The 27955-nt window shown below is 46.5% G+C and overlaps 1 protein-coding gene across 1 annotated transcript; it reads right to left on the bottom strand.

The window, feature by feature from the left end:
• Positions 1 to 325: 325 nt before the first annotated feature.
• On the bottom strand, positions 326 to 14871 carry LOC129388217 (uncharacterized). Its single transcript, XM_055078354.1, has 2 exons — positions 14120 to 14871; positions 326 to 1268 (listed from the first exon to the last, which is right to left on the bottom strand). The coding sequence occupies exons 1-2, from the start codon at positions 14869 to 14871 to the stop codon at positions 605 to 607; spliced, it is 1416 nt and encodes a 471-aa protein (XP_054934329.1). The 3' UTR covers positions 326 to 604.
• Between the last annotated feature and the right edge of the window lie 13084 nt (positions 14872 to 27955).

The raw sequence follows: 27955 nt of genomic DNA, 5'->3' as shown, positions 1-27955 counted from the left end.
ATTCTTTTTTTTTATTCGGTGCTACCCAAGTGGGTATAACCACTTTGGGTGGCAATAAATCGCCATCCCCCTTCGACTGATACTCAAGAAAGTTTCTGGAACTCTTGGCAACCAGCATTTTTTGTGTGTTTTCATGAGGCTTTTGCACGTGCTTGTGAAGCTCTTTGGGAGTTGATATATGTGCGAGTGGTTTGCGAAAATAAGCTGTTGCTGGTAGTTAGCGCCATGTGTGTGTATCTACGTTTTCTCGTGTCTCGCGCTATTGAAATGGGTTCCGATGTCACGAACAAGCCCACCATTGACACACTGGTAAGCTCGAGCAATCATGTACGCCACCTGCGCACATTTTAATACTATGCAACGCGTATCTTACCAACGATTCGTCTGAAAGACGTGTAATTTGGCTTGCGGATGTGCAGCTGCGTGTTTTGCCACCACCTGTACTATAGTTCTAGTCCTAGCGGGTGGTGATATTGATGTGAAGAGTTATCGTAAAAAATATTTGGCTTGCATCGCAGCTGAACGTAATGGTCAGATGTTGCGCTCAAGCGCTGTTTCTTCGCCCTGAAAAACTTTGCCTCCATCCTTCTCATTGTCTGAGAATTCAGTCCAGAAGCCCCTGCTCGATGTTCCGGTTGGGCCTGAGAACCGGCAAGTGGACAAGTGTCAGCGTCACTCCGACTGCGATGCCCGCTATGTGGCCCAGGAGCCATGCGCGCGCCGTGTACATGTAGAGGTGGGCCACCTCGGTCACCAGGCCGAACCAGTGCGGCACGGCCATCTGGAATGAGGCGAAGTCGTAGTCGGCTTCGGGCCGCTCTTTGTAGAGCAACATCTTCAGCGTGAGTAGGGAGCCCGTGAAGCCGCTGAAGCAGGTGTCGCGCAGAGAAGGCGGAAGGAGCGGCCTGAGCAGCTCAACTGGGTGCCGCGACAGGATCCACGCGAGCAGACAGTGGGTCGCGTTTACGCACACCACCACGAACAGCACGAGCAGGAGGAAATTGTAGTGGCCATAACGGAGCTCCATCTGACGACCGAGGCTGAGAAGCGAGAGCACCACGTAGACAAGATGGTACGAGCTGAAGGTGTAGAGTGAAGGCAACAAGAGCTGCTTCCAACGCCGTTGCTCGAAGACCGCCCGGAAGCTGACGCAAGGGTCCAGGTCCGGCCAGAAGAAATGCGTGGTGAGAAGCAGGCCCGTGATTACGTACGTGGTCGGCAGGAGCGGCGCCTTGAAAAACAACGCTGCCTCATCGCCTTGTTTAAGGCTGCGTGATACCAAGAAAGTAACCCGAGGAAAACTTAAATTAGGGTAAAATATCTTTCTTTCTTTTTTTGCCAGTCGTTATTCCCAGTGTGCTAAAGCGTTTGATAAAGATGACAATTCTGCTCTATTAGCTAAATTATACGTGCTAAACATGATCTTGCCATAATTGACTGAATCCAGGCTTTTCTTATTTTACGTGTTCAAGTTGTCGTTGCTAAGGATGCCACACATCCAAGGCATCCAACGGTTTTGGCGTACCGCAGGGATTTTGGCATACCGCAGGTCAGGCCGATAACTTGGAATCTGTTACAATAAAGTTTACTTGCTGGGATAAATCATTCTTGCTATTTGCAGTTTATCGATCACCTGACTCGCCCCCAGAATTCTTTCGTGATCTTTTTGAACACATGGTTTCATTCACAAGCGATAAAACACTACTTATAGGCGACTTTAACCTACCAGATATTGATTGGGAGAACGGGTTTCTCTGCACCGGGTTTAATTCACACCTAAGTTACTTGCATGACAGCATTCTGTCTCACAATCTACAAGAGGTTGAGAGACAGCCAACGCGCACCTATGGTACGTCAGCAACCATACTTGACCTCGTTTTTGTAAGTCGTTCATTAGAAAACTATTTTGTTTCGGTTGAGCCTGGAATTGCTGATCATAGTCTGGTATATTTTTCCTGTTCTTTGGAAGTGCTTAACACTAAAAAATGTAAAACAACCACTGTTAAAGACTTTTCTCGTGCCAGAGACGAAAGCGTCTTGGATTATCTTGAACAATGCCTTGATAACTTTCACAGTAACAATGCTACTGTGCTTTGGGATAAATTTAAAGAAAATATCACTCACTGCCTTAGCAACATTATTCCTAATAAAACTAAAAAAATCTTCCAGGACTACTCCCTGGATAACGAGAAAGATCTTGCACCTTAAAAGAAAAGTTAAGCGCTTAAGACGACGATTCACGAAATCCAAAATAAACTCAACCAAGAAGTACGGCAAGCTAAGCGCTGGTATTTTCACCATACATTGCCAAATTTTATTCAAACAGCACCCCAAAAATTTTGGGGTTTTCTAAGCACAAAAACCAAGTCAATTGACCAAATTGTTCACGAGGGCCATGTAGCTGTCGAAAAAAAAACGTATCGCGGAGCACTTCAATAATTATTTTCAGAGTGTTTTTTTTTCAAATTTCGATGGTGTTATAAACCTTAACCGCATGACATGTAACTCGACCTCTGATCTTGTTTCGCAACCGGGTGTAGTGTCGATGCTGCTGAACCTGAAAGCTAAATCATCTCCAGGACCAGACAACATACCGAACGCTTTTCTGCGCAGATATGCTGAAGCGTTAGCCCCTTTTCTTGTTGTTATCTTCCGTTCCTCGTTATCTTCGGCTAATCTTCCTACAGACTGGCTAACTGCACGTGTCGTTCCCATACTGAAAAAAGGGTGACAAAACCTCAGTAACTAGTTATCGTCAGATATCATTAACTTCATCATGTTGCAAGTTAATGGAACATATTATAGCTAATGAAATAACCAAATTCCTAAGTGACAACAACGTACTGTCCCCTCATCAGCATGGTTTCCGGAAGGGTTTCTCTACAGTGACACAATTAACCACAATTATTCACAACTTTGCAAGTGCTCTCGACAAGTCAAGCCAAATTGACGTAATATTTTTAGACTTTAAGACTTTAGACTTTAAACTTATAGAAAAACTACAGTCGATAGACCTTCCAGCCTATATTATTAACTGGGTGGCGGCTTATCTGTCTAATGGCAAGCAGTTTGTTTCAATTGATAATTACTCTTCTAACGAACTTTTAGTAACCTCTGGAGTACCTCAAGGTAGCGTGCTAGGACCTTTACTATTTCTAATATACATAAACGACATCACTAAGGAAATTTCTCATCCTGTTCAAGTTAGAGTATTTGCTGACAATTGTGTGTTGTTTAACGAGGTTACTTGCCACGAAGATCAATTAATGCTTAACTCTGACTTTCAAAACATTCTTTCCTGGTGCAGTGAGTGGGGCATGGAATTGAACAGAGAAAATACTGTTTACATGTCCATAACAAAAAAAAAAATGTCGTTTGTCTATAACCTCTACTCTGAACCGCCGACCAAAGTCAGCCAGTATAAATATCTTGGAATCACAATAACCAGTCACCTCAGCTGGAATAGCCACATTTTTAACGTATGTAACTCGTCTGTCAGGAAGCTTTGTCTCCTCAGGCACAAACTAAAGCACGCTCCCTCTGGTACTTAGATTACTGGCTTACACTTCACTCATCCGACCGAAACTAGAATTTGCATGCATTGTGCGGGATCCCTATAAAAAAAATTAACATTATCGCTTTAGAGATGGTCCAACGTAAAGCTGCCAGGTTTATTTTTTCTAAATATAGACTGAGTGGCTCTCCTACTAGCCTAATGAATCAATATAATATTCAAACGCTACAACTACGCAAAAAAATACAACGACTGAAGTTTCTTTTCTTGCTTAAAAACAACTGTTTGTCCCTCGACCCACAGGCTTATGTTAAACCACTTACAGCGCGCCGAACACGGCATCGTCACGCTGATTCTTTAACACCTTATAACACCCGAACTAACCTCTTTAAGTTTTCCTTCTTCCCGCGCACTGTAACAGATTGGAACAGCCTGCCATTATCACCAGTGGCGTAGCCAGAAATTTCATTCGAGGGGAGCTTACGTTGCAGCTAGGCATCCTCCTTAAGAGGAAGCTTTAGCTCGGGTGCTCCTATCTAAATACATGTAGAAGGGGAATTCGTTTTTCTCGGCAACCACTGCACCAAATTTGACGAAGTTTGTTGCATGTAAAAGAAAAACTTGTGGAGGGGGGAATTCTTGTGACTGCTGGTTTCGAATTTTTCATTTAGGTCGTCAATTTTTTATTAAAAATTGGCCAAAAGCACAAATTTTCAGAAAACGAAACTATGAAGTTTAAATCTCTGTGCCTCAACAATGAAAAATGATATCGCAATTCTGTGAATTTCATCTAATAGCACATCTACAGCGGACAAAATTGATATGTTACACATAATCTAAAAAATTTACTATTATGGAAACACGGCTTTTGCAGAACCTTTGTACACAACGTAACCAATCCACGGAAGATACAAATTGACATACCAAATTTGTCCGCTTTGACTGTTATAATAGATGCCGTTGACATAACCGCGATAGCTGTTCTTGATGCAGAGGTGTTAGTTTGTAAACGTCGTGCTCCTATTTCTTTCGAACTTTCAAATTGTTCGAAATATTTTAAACAAAATTCAGGCCCTAAATCGAAATTTCGCTTCCAACAGACACTACAATTTAACTTTCTCTCTCAAATGCAACAAGTTTCATTAAAAGCAATCCAGAGGTTATCTCAGAAAAGCGTTTCTGCGTTTTACATGTATTTGAATAGGCCGCGTCGGAGTGGGGCCCGAGCTAAAGATTCCTCTTAAACAATTTGTCGAGGGATCAAATACAAGAATAATATAATTGCATTGCCATTGCCAAAGATGCTTGCTGGGGAAACACTTACGTAACCCATTTAAACTCATTGCAAATTCTACAGAATCAGGCTATTAGGATAATTACATTTAGCCCATATAACAACAACGCCTCATATCTTTTACGAACTAATCACATTCTTACAGTCACACAACTCGTTAAATATAATCTAGGTACCTTTTTGTTCCGTCGAATCAATTACACACGATGCGATAGCTTGTTACCACAACCTTCTCTATTAAATACTAATATTACCAGGTTTGCAATAAATAGGAACTTCATTCTACCTAAAATACATACTAATTATGGCAAACAGAGCGTCCATTTTTCATCTATCGCATTCTGGAACACACTACCATTACACATAAAAACACTTGAAAATCACGAATTCAAGAAACAACTAAAGGATTACCTTCTGTCGAATACTGATGCCTAGTCCATGCTCACAACCATTCTTTCAGGGTGCCTTCATTTCATTTTCATTGCCATACCGTTAGGTTTCTGTTTCTGCCTCACATATACATTCGAGTTAACAAATTCTACTGTGTTCGTCACGTCATCTACGCAGTTACTTTATCAGTTGTCAACGAGATTGTGTTACAGCGCTTTTTTTTCATGACATTTATGCATATGTAATTCTTCAATCATGGTATTCATACTAAAACCTGTAATTTTTCTATGTTAACAATTTGTTGAAAACTGCTGTACTTTTGTTTTATTACGTTTACTTTGTAAATGAGGTCCCATTGCAGTCTTTGACTCCGGCACCTCCTCCTGAATATTAACAACTTGTAATCATTCTAATGGTCTCAATAAAAACCGATTCTGGTTCTGATTCTGAAACGAATTCTTGAACGCTACGCACCGTAAAAACAAGTAAAATATATCATTCATCTTAAAAGGATATACTCGTATGTGCCAAAAATTGTCTCCAAAATAACTGATATCAATGCTTCCATGTTTTTGTATATTTAATAAGTAAAGAAAATATCATACAAACTTTAGAACTATATCAGTTGGAAAGTAGCAAAGCAGTGCATGCCGCTGATGTTAAAAATGTAAAGGCCATGAAATGAACAAGTTGAGGACAAATATGTTAATGAAACTTTGTCATTCAAGAACCGTGTTTACATTCATGTACGTATGCAACGACCAATGGAAAATATCAATGATGCTGGCATTTGTTGCAATGTATTACGCAAGAGCAGCTGTCACCGGTGGTGTATCGTGAGTAATTGCACCGAAATTATGGTCGCAACAGAGAGCAGGTAAAAAAGCAGGAGTTCTGCAGAATATACGAGGGCGAGTCAAATGAAAGTGAGTCAATGCGAATATGTGACAAACGGGGTACTCTATTTAAAAGTAGTCTCCATGAGCATTTAGACATTTGTCCCATTGACTAAGGAGTTGCGTGATTCCGGTCTCATAAAATTCCTTGGGTTGCTGCTTCAAACTGTCTGCAATTGACTCTTTCACGTCATCGTCCGACACGAATGTGGTTCCCTTGAGCTGCTTTTTTTTTCGGTTGCCCCAAAATGTGGATGTCGCAAGGCGACAGGTCTGGGCTGTGTGGCGGATTTTGCAGCGTTTCCCACTTGAACGTTGCCAGTTTTGTATTATATACATCAGCGATGTGGGGACGTTACATTGTCGTGGAACAAGATGACCCCATTTGTCAATTTTCCACATCGTTTCTTCTTGATTGCAACACGCAGCCGTTCTGGCGTTTCACAGTATCGGAAACAATTGATAGTCTCTCAAGACTTAGAAAATTCTATCCGTAATGGTCTCTGACGATCGAAAAAAAAAAGTCAGCAACACCTTTCCGGCAGAAATGATGGCCTTTGCTTTCTTTGGGCGTGGTGAATTCGAATGTTTCCACTGTAAGCCTTGCCGTCGTGTTTCAGGCTCGTAGTAGTGGCACCATGGTTCGTCCCCGATCACAACTGCAGACAAGAAGTCGTCACCCTCATTGTGGTACCGGATCAGATCAGTCAAGGCAGCGCCGAACTTCTCCGTCTTCTGGCGGTGGTTCAAAATCTTGGGCAGCCATTGCGCACACAAAAGCCGATGACAGAGACCTTCATGAATTATGGCGTGAATCGAATCCTGACTGATGTTCAGACGCTCTGCCAGTTCATCGATGCTTATCCTCCGTTCTTGTCTCATCACCTCATCAACTCTTGCAATTTTGCTAAGAGTGATTTCACGATGGCTTTAGTGCCGTCTTGGATCGTCTTTGCAACGTTCACGTCCTCCTTTGAACCGTTTGCTCCAACGCTTCAGAGTGGGCAATGAAATGCGATGTTCAACGTACATGGCAGCCATACGGCGACTAATTTCTTTTTACGAAATACCTTCAGTAGCCAAAAACTTCACGGCACCACGCTGTTCAACTTTTGGAGCTTCCAATATGTCACGCAACCATGCTCAACCGAATGTATGAGAGCATTACAGAACCTTCGTCCTCACACCTGCATGTCACTTTTGTAAATGAGACATACCTCTCTTCTACGCATATGCCTCGCAGATATGAACCGAACTATTATTGCCCGGGGGGGGGGGGGGGGGGGTAGGCTCACTTTCATTTGACTCGCCCTCGTACATTAGAAATGCGAAGATACAATGGGATATACAAATACGAAGATCACCACAACAAAGGTCACTGCACGTATACACAAAATCTCCCATCAAGATATTTAAATATACGTATAAGTCTCCAATAAATGTACGTATCTAAGAAAAAGTCACGGAGTATAATGCGTCAAACGAAGCAAATAAACATGTTGCGCAATCACAGATTCACAGAATCCTAGATACCGGCCCCATTCCATCCACTCCCCCCGATGCATCGCGCGCGACGGAAGATGACTAGCTTGCTCTCCGCTTTTCTCCTTTGCGCACACAAGACTGAGTCACCATCGTCGGCTCACCCATTCCAGCCCCCCCCCCCCCCCTTCCCGTACGGTTTCAATCGCACATACAGCATGCGGTGCACGGTAACGATGTTATCGCCCTTCGACTTTATACGAAACATGAGGGCGACAGTGACGGCAGGAATGTGCTTGGAGTGTCCATATAATTGCTATCGCAATAATATAGTAAGTGTATCCGGCAACTGAAGCGTCCCGTGGCCCATTACTTTCCGCAAAGGAAGAAGTAACAAAATCAAACTTTCATCACGCAACAATTCGCTGCACCACAACAATGTATTTTTTTCCTTTTGTGGGGCGGGGGCCACCGAAATTTAAAAAAACCCAAGGAAGATATGTTGGCCACAATTTAATACCTACTTTGCGCACCTAATGTGGCTACCGAAGGAATATCGAAAAAAACGTAAGACGCTTGGTCCACAGAGAATCATACGCATACTGCTCGGTATCCTACACCGGCGAGCCAAGACTTTCCGGAGAGGTTGCCCTCAAGCGAACGCTGTGCAATCCGCTGAGTCCCCACAGTGATGGTGGCGAGCGACCATTGTTTCTTTTTCTCGTATGCTAGCCAGAAAACGTCTAAAACTCTGCCAGGCGAAAATCCACTCGGCCAGAGCAAACCGAACACGCACCGAAGTGCGCCGTGTGGTGGTCAGGGCAACACGAGAAAAACGTATGCGCTCTGGCTGGCTCTGCCAGCCCGCGTATTTAGAATTGCTCGTAGGTACAACGGGGCGTGCCACTTTTGACGGAGCTCGACGTTTCTGCGCAGGCGCGAGTAAGAGCGGGCGCGAGAGAGAAAATCTGGGGGCTTTTGCTCCTTGAATATATGACTCAGCCTAGGCACTACGGAGGAGGTTTCTTAGATTGCGTTGTATTCGTTTGTCCCCTGACATGCCGGCATTGCGGAGTTCGGTCGAGTTGGTTTATACGCTCCGCCGCTGGCTGCCCGCGCGGTGAGGCAGTGGGCGCGGACGCCGCTTGGTGATCGCTGTGTCTGAAGGGACAATGTTCTGACTGGTGTTTTATAAGTCGCGGGTCGAATTTTTCGTCGCGACGATAGATCGGATTTTTTACAAGCACTGCTCCAGGAGGGCACATGTAACCGGCAAACGGAGGCCTCAGGAGAGCACCTGAGGTTATATTAAAGCAGGCGGCGCAGGATCTCCGGGGCACCCAAGCGGTAGCGGGGGGATCAAAGCTGGAAGCCGGGCGGCCCGTGGGTTGGGGCCGCAGAGGCCGAAGCGTGCCTGGGGGTGTTCGCATAAAACATTGGCTGTCCGCGATAGCGGACAGCCGATCTTATACTCCCCTGGCACGCGCAGGCCTCTGCGAGCCCCAACCCACGGACCAGTCCGGCTTCTAGCTTTGATATCCCCGTTGCCGCTTTGGTGTCCTGGAGGCGCCGCCAATAATGCGAAATAATGACACGTTGTTTTCATTAGTAAAAACATGATCGATTAAATATGATTGCGTCGAGCCGCCAACTTGCGATGCTAAGTTCAGCACAACCGCGCCCCGCGACTTCTGCCGGCACGGCGCGCCTAGGGACAAGCGCATACCCCGCGCCCCAAGGGACTCCTCCGTAGTACCTAGGCAGAGTCGTATTTTCAAGAATCAAAACTCCCCACATTTCCTCTCTCGCACCCGCTCTCACTCGCGCATGCGCGCAAACGTCCGTCGTCTCCGCAAGTTCCACGCCCCGTTGTACCTACGAGCAGTTGGAAATACGCTGCCAGCCCGCGGGTAGGGTAGCAAGACCAAAAAAATTGAAGACGCTCAATGTGTCCTCGCGAATAAAAGTCAAAGTAGGAAAAATAAATAAGAACGTAGTTACCTTGGCTGGCTTTAGTGTCTTAACATGGATGCTTTGGCGTAGGTGAAAAAAACTTTTGATATCTTTTTATGTGACATGAGGGCACAAATGAACCACCACATCGCTTCGTCTCATCGGACCTCGCTGCGTGCTTTGTCAACTTGTCTGATAGTGTGTTGATTTGGCTTGTCCCGTTGTTTGTTTCAATGCAAGACTTTAGAATAATCAATGCACCTTTGGCGTCAAATGTTTGTAACAGCATTAGACCCACAAAGTTCCGCAATTGAAAATCTAAAGCACTACTTTGGAGATGTCAATGCACCTTTCACATCAAAAGTTTATGAGATTTATGCCCATAAAGTTTCGGAATTGATATCCATGCGCTCCGTAGATTCCTGGGACTCCGCGAGATGCCGCAGTGAGCCCGTTTGTCATTAAAACGCCATTGAAACTTTCTGCTCGGATGGGGCTGCTTGCGTTATGTGACTCCCGGTGCATGGGCGTTGCCACGAAATCCAGCCCCAGTTTACAATTTTCGCGGTGAAATGTCTTTTCGAGCATGAAAAAGACATTCTAGACAAAATCCAGAATGATTTCTGGCGCCGGGGGTTGCTTTGGTCGGCGGTGCATTGACAGCACGAAAAAATTTGGGGGGGGGGGGCGGATGAAGCCCCATAATCCTCCCCCCACCCTGGCTACGCCCCTGATTATCACAATTGAAAACACCGATTCTATTGAACGCATGTCTTTAATACTAAGGGTATTGCCATGTCGGCAAGCCTTGTTACTGTTTTCTTTTTATTTTTATTTTACACGTGAATTTTGTTTGATACTTTCCACATCTTCCTTATTCTATTATACTCAGTATGTTGCAATGGTCGCTCTTTCGACTTACGGTATTTATTTATTTTTCCTCTCTCGATAGTGGTTGCAAGTGCGTGTGATACTGCGTGTGATACTGTTCTAATGTTTTTCGGGTTGTCTTCCTTCAGTGTATCTTCTCGTAATCTTATTAGTCGTCGTTTTCATTTTTTGTTTTCTTCTGATATTTACATATGTTGCATTGCTTTTGTATTTCCTTTTCATGTGTGTGTGTGTGTGTGTGTGTGTATGTATATATATACGTACATAGGTAAATATTTATGTATTCTGCCCCTCCTGCTTGGGCCCCCATTTGGGCCTGGAGTATTGTATAAATAAATAAATAAATAAATAAATAAATAAATAAATAAATAAATAAATAAATAAATAAACAAATAAATAAATAAATAAATAAATAAATAGGTTCTTTGATCATTATTATTTCGAACCTACTACATAATTCACTTACCTGTTAACATCTCTCAGATACGTCTATTTGTTGACGACTACTTGATTTACCGTAAAATACCTAATGCTTCTGAGACATTTTCTTTCACACTGACTTGAATACAGTTCATGAGTGGTGTAGTACTTGGCGTATGAAACTAACCTGGAGAATATACAAAGCGTAAGCCTCACAAAATAGGGCGAAATCAATTTAATCCACATGTCCCAGTTCACACAAAGCGCGCCAGAACAGGAACCAGAACTGCGGCTTTATTCGAGACTTGATTTGTGGCGTTCTGCTAAACCTAAATCAACGATAAAGGCCACTGGCCCACTGGATACCTAGAATGTCTGCAAAGCGGCTTTAAATGTGTGGCTGGAACACGTCTTCGTATCGTAAACGCGTAAAAAGCTCAAAATTTTAGACAGCAATCTGTCCAGGATTGGCCCATATTTTTCGTAGAGCCACACTTCCGGTTCCGGTTTTAGGCGCACGGTGTGTGAACGAGCACATGTGGATTTATTTCGCCATTACACGTTGTAACTTCTCCGTATATAGTTGTAGGCAAACTTTGAGCGTCTTTTTCGTTCCAAGCTTAACTTCAGACGCCTTCTGTCTTGTCCTACGTGCACTAGGAGGCCTGAAATAATCTAATTTTACAAGATGACAATGGCCAGAAACTCAATTCCCACGAACCCCAAATCAACCTGAAGTCGCTAGAGAAGACCTTCTCTTAAAAAAGAAAAAGAAGAAACACGTAAGATGAGCCAGGATGAAACGCCGACCGACGTGCTGTGGAGTGAAGGCGAAACAAACAGACGCTCCGCGCAACCTTGTGATTGTTTAGTTGAACATATTTTTTCTCGCCTAAAACAAAATTTAATCCGTTAAATCTTTCCACATAGATAGGCAGCAAAACATACTGTACAATGCTGACTAAGCAATTTTTTTACTTGGAACGCTGCATTGTCAAAATGAAGCCACAAATTGAGTCAGAACACAATTTTTTCATTTTTGCCATGACATTAAACGAAAGTTTAGGTTTTATTTCTTATCAGATTATTTTTATCATCAAGGATACACAGATACCAGGCCCATATTGTGAATATATTGCACATGGAAATGTTAGCTTTTTTTAATAAAAAATATCAAACAAGGGGCGATTGTCGGCTTTTCCTTACGGCTAAAGATTATGCAAATTAAAACAAAAAGTAATAAACGACAATAGTTATGAAAGAGCCCCGTCTGGCCACTATATAAAAAATATTCGCAGTAACAGCTCAAAGCAATAACTTTGTAGAAATTTTTCTGCCTGGCATAGTTTCACTTGTGTGCGCAACATTCGAAGCGTCCTCACGGCATTAGAAAAATTTTTAAGAAATCGCTTAAATAATGACTTCCCACATTGAGGTAAAACAGTATGATTTTTTTTCAGCAGAATCGGAGATGGTAGAAAAGACACCGAGTACACTTGAGATCGAATGACCCATATATATATATATATATATATATATATATATATATATATATATATATATATATATATATATATATATGGGGTTCGGAAAGCTGGTCGGGGCCCAGCGTCTCCCCCCCTCCCCCGGGAAAATGAAAACTCTCCGCCTATGGCTCGTTCCAAACTAGAATGTGCCTCTGTTGTGACATCCATTCATTCAAAGTCTCGCTAGTCACAGTGAAGGTGTACAGAATCGTAGCACACGTTTCATCTCCTTAAACTACTCCCGTCTTTCCAAGGTTTCATCAATGAAAACAGCGTTACGCCTCCCACCGCTTTCTTCACGTAAAAGAATATCACGTCTCGCCTTATTTTATAGCGTTTATTATCACAAGCCTCATCTTAAGAAAGAGTTACTTTCCCATCCTTCATTCATATGATTTCGTATCGACCATTTCATTTCATTTATTTCCTTCAAAGCGTACATACACAGTGCGCAGAAAAATGTTGGGTCAATAGGCGAAGCTAGTTTCCGTCATCATAAAGTGTCTGTTTCTCGTCGTCGTACAAACAACACTTCCATTCTTTTATTCCTGAAACATGCAATGGCTGGAACCAGTTGCCCATCTCCATTGTTTCTATTACAGATCCGAGGGACCTTAAGATACGCTCGAAGGGCATGTATGCTGTCTTTAGCTATGTTCGGCCGGGTATGTCCGCCGACCACTATTAATTTTGATGAAAAAAGCTCTATCTTGCTGCGTGAGTGCCAAGGACAACGAAATCAATCTTTGTTTTTCGAGAAAAAATTATCTTCCTGAAACAGAAAACACACACGCACGGTTTCGCTGCACCCTTCTCCTCCTTTTTTTCTCCTCGCCCTCTCTTTCATGCCCCGCTGCGCTCCGCGTATCTCTTTCATCCTTTGCTGTTGTGCTCGTTCGCTAGGTTACGCCGACGCTCGCAGCAGGAACGGGAGCCGTGCTCTAAAAAAATGGCGAAAACGGAACGTTGCACAATATCGGCCAAAGACGAGATTTTTTTCTCCGCGTCTTTACAAAGATCACGGTTTTCAAGTTTCGTGATCTTTTTGCCATGCAAGTCGCTGAAATTTGAGGCATATAGCTTTGCCTTCATTGGCACTAAATGATCGCGAAAGGCGCTCAAGTTCGGGTATGTTAATAAATTAAAGATATACGTTTAAAATGCTTTTCAAAAAAGGCCGCCTTCAATTTCCTTTAAAAATTTCTAGAGCCGCAGCCACAACTGTTTTTCAGTGGGATCTAACCGAAATGCCGATTTAGCAAAATACGGAAAAAGTGCTTCTGGATCACTGGGAGCTTCTACATTTTGTTTATGAAGGCAAATGTTGTTTTCTTTCGCAAAATTATGATTGATTTAGTTGTCCTTGGCATTTAGGCAGAAAAATAGAATTTTTTTCACCTGGATTAAAAATGTTCACCAGACACGCCCGCCCGACCTTAATTATTTCAACACAAGTTATAGCTGTCCTGACCTCCTGTTCTTGTTCGTAGAATTATATGTCCCCGCACCCTTCTGTAACGCCCTGCGGGCTGTAAGCACCTAAATAAATAACTAAATAAAAGTGCATCTTCCATACGTAGCAAAGTAAAAGACCCGCAATCGCAAAACCTTCTTTTTTTTTTTTCGTGAGAGTGTTGCCGCTGAAGAAACCCTCTTACAGAAGAGGATGCGGGCACAGACTCATTTCCACGCCCTGCATGTGGCACGATGATGGCGTACTTGAAAGACCATCTATATACATTGACTCGGGTACCTGATTATGCTTTCCGTAAAGAGGAGTCCGACGATGAGGCCGCTCAATAGCGTTACCAGGCTCCGCGAAGCGGTCAAGTGGAGCACGATCAGCTCGAGCCAGGTGACGCGAGGGGGCGGTATCTCCAGCTCGAAGATGCACCAGCGGAACGCGTTGAAGGTGGGCCGCTTTTCGTTGATGACCTTGAGCGCCACCAGCAAGCCCGCGAAGGTGCACATGCAGGTGTCGTCGTACGTGGCCGTGCTGTTGAGTAGCAGGTCGAGCGCGAGGTTGAGCAGCGTGTTGGCCACACCCACCATCAGTACCAGCTTGGCCATGGCCACGATGAATAGCGGCGTGCCGATGGTGGACTCGAGCAGCACACCTTTCCAGAAGAACGAGACCACGTTGACGCCCAGCTGCCAGCGGTTATCGTGGTGGAAAGCGGCCGACACGACTCGGCTCCAGTGGCCGTCCTCCAAGATCGTAGCCAGGCTAGCGCAACGGCTGTGGTCGCGCCGGTAATTCGCTTGCCAGTGCAGGAAAACCTGCAGCGCGGCCAGCACGATCGTCGCCAATGGCCAGTGGTGGCCTAAGCGCGGGCGCCCTTCCGCGGCCGCCACGAGTGCGACTGCGTCGCCGCCGATTTTCGCCTCGCTGGGCCGGAACGCGGTGGTGCAGGCGCCGCTGTCATCAGCGGACGTGCGCAGCAGCAACGGCGGCAGCGGCGACAACGGCGGCGACGATGGAGGCGACGGCGGGGACGACGACATGGCTGGTGCAGCCTTGCTGCTGCTGCAGATGACGATGAGCTGTATATATGGCTAGTACCCACAAAGGGGGATGGCTAAGAATCGGGCGGTTTTAGGAAGCGCACAATAAAATAATACTAATATAACGACGGGAATGAAACGAAGAGGTGGCAAAAGGTTAAACAGGGAACACAAGTAAAGAAAAACCAAAGTGAGTACAAGAATAGTACGTGATAGATTAGAAATTAATGGAAAATTACACTTAAAAGAGACAGAGAGAGAGAAGATTCGATGAGTCATTCAGACTAAATATAATTAGGTATAAACAAGCAAGAATAAAGAAATTAACATGATATATTAACTTTATAACTTTGTATACTGAAGAAAAGCGCATGCACCGTCAAACACATTCCTGTGGTTAAATCTTATTGATGCCGTGGCCCGAAGTTAAAGTAAGAAAATTGAAAATTAAATTATGGGGTTTTGCGAGCCAAAAGCGCAATCTGATTACGAGGCACACCGTAGGGGAGGACTGTAGATTAATTCTCACGACCTGAAGTTCCTCAACGTGCACCTAACTCTAAGTACACAAGCGCTTTTGCATTTCGCCTACATCGAAATGCGGTCGCCACGGCTGGGATCAAACCCCATAGACCTCAACAGCGTGTTGCGAGCTTTTTAGCGGAGACACGTTTTGACAGGTTGAGAGCGGAGAGTAGACTGGCTTATTCCAGAGTGAAACCAGGTTTGCCGAGTGGCATTGGTGGTGCCCTTGTCGGACAGCCGCTTCGGTTCGAGCAGGGGGCAATGACCCCCACGGCGGGGACAACGAAGTGACGTACGATCGCTACAAGGCCTCCCCCCCCCCCCCTTGGAATGAAGAAGGCTTAGGTGGGAATGGCGAAAAGAATGAAGAGTTAATATTAGAGTGTACGCTCTAGTTAATATTCAAGATAGGATGATTTCATGCGGCCGCACGACCCTGTCTCTTCTTTGTCGCGAACGTCAATCTTCACAGTTTTCTCTGAATGCGAAACAACACGAAAGGGGCCTTCATAGGAAGGAGTCACTAGTGGCTTTATAGAGACGCGTCGCAGAAAGACGTGTGTGGTTGCGTCCATCGTAGGGAAACTAAACACAGGCTGCCCGCGGGCGACACATGGGGGTGTAGGTCGAAGTTGGTCGAGCCAGAAATGTAGCCGAAAGACTGGCCTGGAACGCGTATTGATGACCCATAAAGCATCTCCACTGTGCTGACTCCGAGGCCATACTTGATTGTTGTTCGCAGCCGCAGTAGTACCAGAGGTAGCCTTTCCATCCAGTGCTGTCTGTCGAGCATGGCGGTCAATGATGCCTTCAGTTGTCGGGGGAGACGCTCGACCATGCCGTTTCCCTGTTGGTGCTAAGCCGTGGTGTTATGAAAGCACGTGCTGAGCAGTCTCGCCAGGGCAGAAAAAAAGAAAGCTTTGAAATTGCCAGCCTCGGCCAGCAGTTATACGCGAAGGACAACCATACCGCGACACCAACGTAGCAACAAATGTTGTCTTGATGTCTAGCCGTGATGTCTTGGAGAGGGGTCGCCTTAGGTACAGTGTACTAGATAGATACTAGCCCCTATTCTAGTACACTGTACCTTAGGCCACCTAGAGTACCGGTCGACGCACGTGAGGAGGTACTTGAAACCTTGGCAGGGCAGAAGAGGCCCCACCAAGTCTAAATGCACGTAATCGAAGGGGCTCTCTGGTGGTCGAAATGGCTGCACCGCTGAACGTGTGTGCCGGTTCGCTTTCACGGCTTGACAGGCTTGGCAGCTTCTTGCCTAGCTTCGAACATATTTGTTGATCCTTGGCCAGATGAAGGGGTCTGCGATAAGCCTCTGTGCAGCTTTGTTACCGGTATGGCTTAGCCCGTGCAGTGCTTCGAACGGGCGAGGAGCTGCCTGCGATGTGTCACACGTGACCAATGTTGTTGTGTATGGAAGCAGTATGCTGGGCGGCAGCTAGAGCTTGGAAATCCAAAGGGCCAGCAGGCACAGCGCTGATCTGTGACAGTGTGTCAGATGCCTGGTTTTCGGTACCAGAGATGTGGTGGTTGTCCGCAGAAAATTCAGAAATAAAGTAAAGTTGCCGAAGCTCACATTCTGACTATGAGGAACTATTGTTCTTGAAAACGAAGGCTAACGGCTTGTGGTCAGGCAGAATATAAAAGCTACAGCCTTCAAGGAGAAAACGGAAATGCTTGACAGCGCAATAGATGGCCAACATCTCCCTCCCAAAGGTGCTGTAGTGAGCTTCTGTAGGTTTCAGGCGCTTTGAAAAGCTCAGTGGCCTCCAGTCTGTGCCATCGTGCTGCTGCAGTACTGCACCCACTGCAGTGGTTGATGCGTCTATTGTAAGGCAAGTTGGCGAGTCGGGCAACGGCCAACACTGCAGTCGCCAACCTCGTTTTGGCTTCCGGAAGGAGTTTCATGCTCCGATGACCGGTTCAAGGCAGACGTTTTTCTGGAGTCGCGATGCAGATGGCTGGTAACACGGAGGAAGGAAACTCAGGAGAGGCGCTGACGTCACTCTTTGTGAAGCTAAAGTGAAGCCGGAAGTGGGGGTTGCTCATGGCATTGCTCCGCCTCTGGGGCCAGCTCTCCTCTCTGGTTTACCTTTCCCGCGAAACCACTCGGCGCTGCGCGCAACCGGGCTGCTCGGACGCGCGCGCTCCGCAGCAATACTAAACAAAATCATGTAATCGCGATGTCTCAATGCATTACCGTTGCCGAAGTCATGTTGAAAGAAGTTCATCATGAACTTCGTAAATTGGGCCGTGAGGTCGAATCGGCTGCTTTTACCGGCTTTTATGAAAATAAACATGCTTTATCAGGCCACTCAAATGAGCTATTCTCATCAACCGCGGGTACCGGCCGCTGCCCAGTTCTAGCGCGATTTTAAAAAGGTCACCTTTATCGCTGACTTCTGCTTGCTTTCCTCTGCTTGGACTTCCTGGGGCGCTCCGACGATCTTGCGAGCTAGACGTCTGGCGATACGAAAAAATTGCACGCATTCTCACTGCACTGCAAGAACGCACTAGAGACACGTCCGTACGACACACCGACCCATTTGCGATCCATTTGGAGTTCATGAGCACAAACACATTCTCGCTTGAGGAATCGTCGTGCTTTATTGAACAAAGTTCGGGTGGCCGCGCATCACTACGACAGCGCGCCGGCGAGGAGGCAAAATGTCATTTCTGACTTCGTGTTTAAATTTATTGACTGTGGCCTGAGGTGCGTTCTTACCACGGTAAGTGAAGCATCACGGAACCAAAGTTTTGCGATAGCCTGCGTAAGGTGCAGAACAGTACGCGCGTAAAACCGGCCGACGTGCGACCATGGAACAGCCTTTGATGTGTTCGCAGGCGTACATTCTGTGGAGCCTTGCCCACCCTGCAGCGCATCCGCTAACCTTCACTTCCCTGTGCTTCTCGCGCGCACAGATAAGATACGCCTGCCGTAGGGAGGATTCGTTCCTTAAGTCAAAGCAGCCGCTTCTTTCCCATCTTCCACGATGAAGCGTCGGCTGGCAGGCGCACGGTGCCGAGGGCAGCAAAATGCACATATTCGGCGTAACGCTCTATCAGCACGCATATAGAGGTACACCTGTGCATGAACCTCGAACGCACTCTGCTTAAAAGACTTCGTGCTGTCGCGAGCACTTCGAGGAACAAGCAACAGTTAAGCAACATGTGTTTTTATATGCACAAAAGCAAGTTGCTACTGAACACGAACTATGTATTCATAACGTACGTCGACGTGCCGCAAATGCACCATATGCGCTGTCAAAAGCAGGAATCACTGACCTGAAAGGCGTTCATTGTACAGATTCTGAAACGCATCGGTTTCGGCCTGCGATGGCACGTTAGCATGATTCCGCCAAAAGAGCAATATTTACCGCGGATATTCCTTCGTCCGTTGCCATTGCCGTGGCACGGTACATTGCGTACAGCGTTGCATGCGCGTTCATTTCACGAACTTTAGTTCCTCCTGTCCCACCTGGCCACTGCAACATCCGGGAGAGCACGGTCCAGATAATGCAGTGCAACAAAACACGGAGACCAACGCAAACCTGCCTGCACAGCGCCTTTGCCACGGTACGAAACCTACGGAGCAACACGTGTGAGCGCACAGAACCAAAACAAAGCCGCCATTGTGGCCCGAAAGGCGTGGCCGCTACGGCAAAGAAATAAAAAATGAGCAAAAAATAGGAGAACCTGCTACGTCATTTCCTCCACACTTTTCTCCTAGCGCGCGGAGGGGGTAGGGCCTCTCCTCAGTTTCCTTCCTCCATGATACACCATAAGCGGTTGAATAACTTGCGCGCGGGATGGTATGAAGCGCCTGTGAAAATTTATGAGCCCCAGAAACTCGCGCAAATTTCGGAAGGAGGTTGGAGAGAGGAAGTCCTCGATTGACCGCACCCGTGATTCGAGTGGCTTGATGTGAAATGCGATGTCCGATAAAATCTAGGGCCTCAACTCCGAAAATGCATTTCTGCAGGGGCCTTATGACCAGGCAGTGTTCATCCAGTCGCTCAAATAGAAGTTGAAGGTGCTCTTTGTGCTCTTCGTATTTGTGACTTGCAATGACAGTATCGTCAAGGTAGACGAAAATGAACGGGAGTCCACGCGTAACCTCGTCCATGAACCTTTGAAAAGCTTGAGCCGCATTCTTCAAACCGTAAAGCATACGGACAAACTAGAATAGGCCGAATACAGTAGTGACTACTGTCTTCGGAATGTCGCTGGCTTCGATAGTAATTTGGTGGTACGCGCTCATCAAATCGATCTTGCTCTATATTTTGTTTCCTGCGAGACGAGCGCCGAAGTCACGTATGTGGGGAAGGGGAGGTTGATCCGGAATAGTGACGGCATTGAAAGCTCGGTAATCACCACAAGGCCGCCAGTCGCCACTGTTCTACTTTGGAACTAGATTGAGAGGCGAAGACCAATTGCTGGAGGAAGGACGAATCACGCCGAGCTGAAGTATGTGTTCAAAATCACGGCGGATGAATTCCAACCTCCGTCCAGCGAGCCTCCGTGGCCGAGCGGCGACAGGTGGGCCGGTGGCCACGGAGGCTCACCGTGAAAACAAGGCGTCACCTTGTTTTTCACGGCAGTTCATCGTTTTGGGGCTTCGTGAGTTGCGGGTACTCAGCAAGTATCTTGTCGTACGTTAAGACCGGCCAAAACGTACAGATGCCAGATGAAGTGAAGTTGGGCTGCAGGCCAAGTACATCGAGGGATGTGACTTTATCCTTTAGGCACCGATCGCGAATACTCACATCTAAGTTGAAATGGCTGAGGAAGTCCGCTCCCAGTGTGGCAAAGCTGATGTCGACGATCACAAACACCCGTCTGTACAAGCGCTGGAACCCAATGTCTAGCGTTATTGATAGGAGCACTTCGTGGAGCGTGGTTGTGAACTTGCTGCGTTGGCGATCTGCGGCCGTGGCGGGAACGATAGACAGCTCGATCGGCTCCGGTGTCGACGAGGAGGCGGATGCCGGTGATGCGGTCGACTACGAAGAATAGGCGGCTTGCGCGGAGCCGATGTCGCATGTCGCCGTTAGCGACTGGCCGGTGCGTTTCCCGTGCACGAACAGGGCTGGGTGCAGCGACTTGCTTGTTCGCGAAAGCGACGGTGGTACCAGCACAACTGCCGCGGCGAGTCTTAGGTGCGCTGTGAGACTGTGAAGGCGAATGGCCGAAGTTGGTCGCCAATGTTGCCACACGTCGTCAGCTTCTCCAGCGCACTGGTAAGGCGGTGGACTGTTTCCTCCAGGCGCGATAGTCGGTCTCCTGGCTCTGAGACTCTCGCAGCAGCGATAGGTGTCCGCGCCGCCGACGAGCAGTCGCATATGCAGCCAGCACGTGCAGCTAGCCGATCGAGACTAGTCTCGACGGTACCCGCCAGCGCCATGCGCGCGGACTGTGGGAGGCACCGCAACAACAACTCGCGCAAAATTGGAAGCTGGCTCTCGTTTGCGCAGTGGTCACCCAGCAACTGACGCAACCGGTGCAGGAGTTGTGACGGTGGTTGGTCGCCGAGTTCCTCGGAGAGGAGCTGTTGGAGCCTACTCTGTTGCGATGGCTCGAGGCGCTGCAGGACCGTGCGTTTAAGGTCGTCGTATGATGTGGCCGAAAGCGTACCCGCTGTTGGATATGGACCCTTTTTCTGGCATCACTCAAGTTCCCCGACCACATCCAATCGCCGTCGCATTCCAATTATGGTGCGCAGGGGCGCGTCCACCACGTTCCCGGACCTGTCAGACAAGTTGGCGACCCCCACCTCATGCGCAGCACGTCGAACTGTTGTCTCCACCCCTGCTTGACTCTTCCCGAAAGTGAAACGGGAGGCTGACACGGTTCCAGGTAGTTGATCTTGGTCCAGAGCAAAGCTGTTTTGCAGCTCTGAAAGGTGGTTCGAAAACGACCAGTCTCCTCCAGCTGAGCGCTTTCAAGCAGGGAGGCAACACCAAGGCAATGCCGGTAGTAAGTCACCCGTCGGACAGTAGAGCCCTTGGAGCGACCCCATGAGCCGAATGTGACGACACTTGCATGGGCGCCTACCATTGGAGGAAAATTACGACAACTGAGCGGGCTCAACGATTAGCCGAAAATGACTGGACCCCGAGAGACCGAAGGGGTTAAAAGCGAGAGAACAGGAGAAGAGACATTCATTCCTTCATTCATTCATTTTTTCGTTCTTCTTGCCACGGGCCGCAGCGTCCGATTTGCTACCGGCCGTCGATGACTTGATGACTGTTCATTACTTCATGTTATTACTGTAAATAATGTAACTAAACGATCAGTTTCATCTCGAAATACTCCTCAACGTCGGCCAACTCCCGCACTTAACGGCAAGATCATATACAGTAAACTCTCAGTTGTACGAACGTCGGTTTATCGAATATTTCAGAATAACGAACTTTTTAAAAATCCCCGGCAGTTTTCTTATAGATTCTATGCAAAATTGTTTCACTTGAACGAATTTCGGAAGTCAATATTTCAGTTTAACGAACTCGTTCAGAGAACCAAGGCTTATTTTTACGATCAGTTACTTACTCAGTTATCTGATCGTAACTTATCAGTTACGATCAGATACTTCGTTTGAAGACTATGCGCAGTGTGACAGTGCAGTGATTACCTGTGCTGGACAGACGGATCTAGAGATATTTTCCAGTGTTCGTCCTGAAGAAGAAGAAGAGTGCGACGAAGAAGAGGCAACTGCCGAGCCAGTTTCAAGCCCTATAACTCTAGCTGTGGTTGTAGGGTACATTGGAAAGTTGAAATACTTTGTGTCTCAACAGCAAGCTGTGCCAGAAGTATACAAGAACATTGACTCTTTGGACAGTTTGTTACTTCCTGTGCTTTAAATGTACAAGTGCAGAAGAAGATTACAGATTTTTTTTCTGAGTGAGAAAGGCAGCATTATAACTGTTATGAACCTTGTAATTGTTGATATGTACAAATTCCATTTCACACATTTATAACACTATGGATGCCATTTCTTTTGCTCCATGAATTTCACTTCAAACTTTTGACTCTGTATGCCATGTCTTAGGTTGGTCTAGTGAATATTCAGTTTAGTGAACTTTCAGTTAAGTGAACTATTTCCTTCGGTCCCTTGAAGTTCACTCAAGTGAGAGTTCACTGTAACTGGTGGAAGCGATAAGGATGAACCTTCGTCCAAAGAATTCCTGAGGAACTGGGAACAGCGAAGGAGAATGAGCCTTCGACCCAGGGAGTCCTGAGGAACTGGGAACAGCGGACCGATGAACCAGACGGCGTGGTGCTGCATTCGTGAGTGAGCGCTTGGTTTTCTTCCTTTTGATTCGTCAGACTTGCGTGTTTATTTTGAGGGTTCTAGGAATCGGGAATTTGTTGCATATTTTGTGTTTGCACAAATTTTTAAAGGAAAACAGTTCTAACCACCAGTCGGGGCAGCTGCCATGGATCTTAGAAGGTTGACGAAATCAGACATGTTGTTATTGTGCGATGAGTTGGGAGTTGAGGCGGACGAAACGATAAACAAGCCAGCTATCCAAAAGGCAATTCAAGATAGTGGCAATGATGATGAAAGCATTAAGATTGCTTGGGAGGTGATACAAGAAACACGGGAGCGTGAGCGTGAACCTCGAGAACGTGAGGGTGAGCGTGAGCGAGAACGGTAAAAGCACGAGAAAGAAATGGCAGCATTGAAAAAACAGATACAAGATCTGCGGCAGTTAAACGCACAAAGACAATGGCTGCCTGAAAATTCTGTAGGTAGTACAGAGCAAAAAAATGAGGAAGTATCTAGGCGATTTTCGCCAAAAGCCGACGAGAGGAGTAGTACCTGTGAGATTAGCAGCACATTCATAGGTGAACGGAAACGGCTAGCTGCTAAAGATGCCTTAATGGCAGCAGAGGCCGTTAAAGGCCGTAGTGAAAGGTACGAGTTGATTTGCCAACAGAGCACTGTAGAGACAGCTAGGCCAGCTGGGAATGAATTGGCACAGTCACCGCGCGTGTGCGTCGCATGTAATGTTAATGAGGTCGTTAACGAAGTACAGAGTACTGCTGACCCGACAGACACGGGCACCTATGTCGAGTCAGATCTGCGTGCCGAAGTGCAGTGCCAGCTGGACGATGCAGTTGAGGGCAGTTCGCAGGATTGCGAGCTGCGTAGCTCAAGGGAAGAAAACTGAATTGTTCAGGGATCGGTGCAGCTGTCCGCCAGTCTAGGTAGCCAAGAGAGGAATGATTTAGTTGTGAATCATTCGGACCGTGCGGGGGAGACAGCGATCGAGACTGACGAGCTGTGTGCCGATGCACAGCAGGAGCTGGGCAATGCAGTAGAGGGCAGTTCGCAGGAGTGCGGGTTGCATAGCTCGAGTAAAGACTGCTGCATTGTTCCAGAGTCTGTTGAGCTGTCCGCCAGTCGAGGCAAAGAGAGAGCAGATTTAAATGAAAATGACTCAGACTGCACGGGTAGGAGAGCGATCCGGGCGGACGAGATGTGCACCGGCCAGCTTGAGGCGCAAGAAGGCGGCAGGAAAGGGAGTTCGAGGAAAAAACGCCGTAGAAAGAAGCGCGGTAAAGATCGGAATGCGGGGACTAATGTAGCGCAGCCAAAGACGACGACAGACGCAAGAAGGCAGGGCGCGAAGAAACGAAAGGTGCGGTCGTCGTTGACGACGTGTGCATATCAAGCACGTTCGAGCCGCCGGTTAAAAAGGAATACAGGAATCATTTACCACTGCAATTTCATGAAACCTCAATTACTGTGGAAGGGAAGAGGTGGTAAACATGATGGTAAACGCGCCTGAAGAAATAGCGGTCGAACTTCCAGTTTTAGCGACAGTGACAGATGCGGAACGCTCCATAGAGAACAACCTGAATCTGTCTATAAACCGACTGGCTCTCGAAGCCGATCAAGTGCGCGACCTCCGGAAACTCTTTGAGGAATTTCACCAATGCTTCAGTAGCCGGCCGGGGAGAACGACGCTCATTACTCATGAGATTGAGTTGACATCAGACGAGCCCGTCCAATCCAAACCGTACCGGGTCTCACCTCGTCAGCGAGAAATAACGGAAGTAGAGATCAAACGAATGCTTGAGTTGGGAATAATTGAGTCAGCAGACAGTGATTACACTTCCCCGATGATCCTCGTAGAGGCGAGCGGGAAAGAGCCGCGTCCATGTGTGAACTATAGGAAATTGAATGTGATTACAAGGGACCAACTTTACCCTATACCTAACATAGAAGAACGAGTTGAACGGGTGGGTGGAGCCCAGTACATTTCAACAATCGACTTAGTTAGGGGGTACTGGCAGGTGCCCATGTCAGAAAGCTAAAGTCACTACGCAGCATTCACTTCCCCGCTTGGCACATTTCGACCACTAATGTTAAGTTTCGGGCTTAAGAACGCACCGTTTAGCTTTTCCAAGCTGATAGATATTGTTTTGAAAGACCTACAAGATTACGCGATCTCCTACTTAGATGATGTGGCCATCTTTTCTAACAGGTGGAACGATCACATGGAACACTTAAGGAAGGTGCTGGCACATCTACGAGACGCGGGTCTCACGGTAAAAGCTGAAAAGTGCAACTTCGGGTGTTCGCAAGTTACCTACCTAGGGCATGTCGTAGAACAAGGAACGCGGCGGCCCTCCGAACTAAAGATATGGCCTATCAATAACTTTCCTGAGCCGCGAACTAAGACGGATGTCAGAGCCTTTCTGGGGTTCGTGGGATATTACCAGCGGTACATTCCAAATTTCTCACAGGTAGCAACCCCCTGACAGACACCCTCCGAAAGGGAGAGCCCGAAAAACTTCGCTGGAATGAGGCCAAAGAAAGCGCATTTCAGCACCTGAAAAAGGTTCTGAGCTCAGCACAAGTGCTTCGGACCCCCGATTATTCTAAGGAATTTATCGTGCAGTGCGACGCTAGGGTTGGGAGTCGTCCTCAGCCAGGTGGGCAAAGACGCGGAGGAGCATCCGGTACTGTATGCTAGCCGAAAATTAACGGGAAGAGAGGCGTACAGCGCTTCCAAAAAAGAATGCGCCTGCTTAGTTTGGGTGGTCCAGAAATTATTTTTCGAAATTCACTTTTGAGACCGACCATTGTCCTCTGACCTGGCTCAGGCACATGTCCCCTAAGAACGGACGCTTGCTCAGATGGAGTCTAATTCTTCAGAAATATAACTTCACCGTCCGTTACAAAAGGGGCAAGTTAAATGGGAACGCGGATGGTTTGAGCCGGTTGTTTTGGTAAACCGACTTATTACCTTCCCTCCTTTGACAAACGAGGTAGGAAGTGTTATTATCGGCTGAAAGTCATACTTGTAGTTTCAAAACTTTGCCTGTGTATAGTTATAAAAGTTGTTTTCATTAATTGTTCAACTTTCTCCCGTTTCTTTTGCAACGACAATATCACTCTGGCCTTGTCGGCATACGAGGAGATATGGAAAGCTGTATAGAAATGTGGTTGGAACTGCTTTATCAAAATTGGGGGGAAAAACCAGGGTTGATTTTGACGTAGTAATAGCATTTTGACATAGTAATCGTAATAGGGGTGAAGAGCCTGCGCTTGCACGTGGTGCAGCGCTATGTTGTTTCGTTTGTTTTACGTACGTTCTCCAGGGCCCGGGACCACGAAATTCGTCACACGAGGCTCGTCACCAGTACACTACATGTTCCATCAGCGTTCCTCATGGCCAGCGAATTGGTGCGGAGCTTGGTGCGAGCCAGCAACCAAGGTCCTACTATTATACTGCCTAATGTCCTACCTATAGACTAAAAAGAAAAAAAGAAAAATAACACTATGAACTTCAATAAACAATTTTTCTGGCCCCCTATTGCGAACTTTGCTTTTGTAAGTCTCCGTTTTTTTGTCGTTTTCCTACTTTTCTTCCAATCGCCTTTTACTAGTCCCTATTGCGGACATGTTTACTTTCCACTGCTCTCACTGAACCCAAGGGCTTCAAGGAGGCCAGTGGTGCCTAAATCGACCGCTGGGCAGACGTCTTCACATGCTAATAATACATGCTCCATCGTTTCTCTAGATTTACTGCAGCAAGCACATGCCTCTTCTTCCTTCTTACACCTCGCTTTATAGATGCGTGTTCTAAGGCATCCCGATCTCGCTTCGAAAAGTAATGAGCTTCCCTTTGAGTTGCCATAAATAGTTTCTTTCCCGATTTCGTTTTCTCCTTTTAAGTAGTTACTCATGGCAGGTTTCTTTTTCATTGCCGCCACCCACGAGCCCCCTAGTCGCGCGCGCCTCCAAGCGGCGGCCTAACATTACTGAGACGCGCCGCGCGCTTCCCTCGGAGCAGCTGTTCTTCTTACACCGTGAGCCCTACTTTTTTCTCGTGAGATAGTGGTTATGGCTTCTTGGGGACGACAGTTGTGTTTCGCAGCTTGAACGAAAATTTCGGGAAAGACGTTGCAGGAGGGTCGGCTCCAACACAGATGAGGCCAGGATACAGTGTTAGTATCTCTTCTGCGTTTTTCACCATCCTGTCGACGGCGCTAAAATGTAAAGAACTCAACGGAGACAGATAAAGCCGTTCCTCCATTTTATTGAAGTTCTTCGTACTTCTCTTCTTCCCCTCCGGCACCTGCACCACTTCGTTCTGGTCTTGGCAACGTTCCACGTGTTTAATTTTTGTTTGTTTGTGTGATAAGCAGTGTCACACACCATCTCGTGGTCTGTTTCTTTTTTTTTTTAATATTCGAGTTGGTGTGTTCATAATAGCGTAAATGACAATAATTGCGTTCGAATACCACATCTTGCTCTGTTATCGCTCAAGTGAACTACGTCTCTAAATTAGGTAATTCAGCGCCGCCATGCGGCGAACCACAATTTCTGTCCTAACAAGATCACTGCAGCACCTGTGACGTTTCGCAAGGTGAACTCAAGCAGCGCTAGGCGCTTGCATTGCGTAAGTCAACGCATAAACATTTACTTAGAAATTAATGCAAGTTGCCACTCAATTTTGTGAGTATAGTGTAGAAAAACTGTGAAATATTTCTTGCGTTCTCCGAAAGTTGCCAGGTCTGTGCATTGCACATTTATCTGTGGTTCATCTTAACTCGCTTTTGAACACCCACTTTCATGAGGCCACTGAGTAGCGTTCAGCACCTTCAGGAGCATCTCCTTCATTTTCACTACACCACTAATATATGATTGCTGGAATAGCGCACAATTGTTTGTGCACGATATAGTGTCTTATTGTACATCACACAATACCTGTGCATGCTGTCATTATCAAAGCTCTTACTATCGATAAGCAGGTAACTGGCAAGATAAACTTATATATTTTATACAGGACGAAAAGTATACGTTAAACTAAAGCTTGAAAGGAAATTGCAGACTTCTCGTTTAGAGGTAGGTGGTGAGCGTTTATTCAAGAAAGGCCAAGACACAGCTTTACGACTACGATAAAAAAAGAGAAAAAAAGTGGTGTCTGGTTGTTTCAACGTATTCGCTCGTAGGTTTGGTTGTACCATCGTATTGTTTATAGGATGTTTAACTTTGTATTTTATACGATCACACACGCCGGTGGAT

Source organism: Dermacentor andersoni, chromosome 1, assembly GCF_023375885.2.
Source record: "Dermacentor andersoni chromosome 1, qqDerAnde1_hic_scaffold, whole genome shotgun sequence".
Classification (NCBI taxonomy): Eukaryota; Metazoa; Arthropoda; class Arachnida; order Ixodida; family Ixodidae; genus Dermacentor; species Dermacentor andersoni.
Note: the sequence above shows the minus strand (reverse complement) of the source record. Positions and strands in the feature narration are given on the sequence as shown.

Coding starts and splice junctions, on each gene's coding strand:
- LOC129388217 (XM_055078354.1), bottom strand. CDS start 14,871: ATGTCGTCGTCCCCGCCGTCGCCTCCATCGTCGCCGCCGTTGTCGCCG. Junction 1,269..14,119: donor TTTACGGAAAGCATAATCAG/GTACCCGAGTCA, acceptor GGTATCACGCAG/CCTTAAACAAGGCGATGAGG.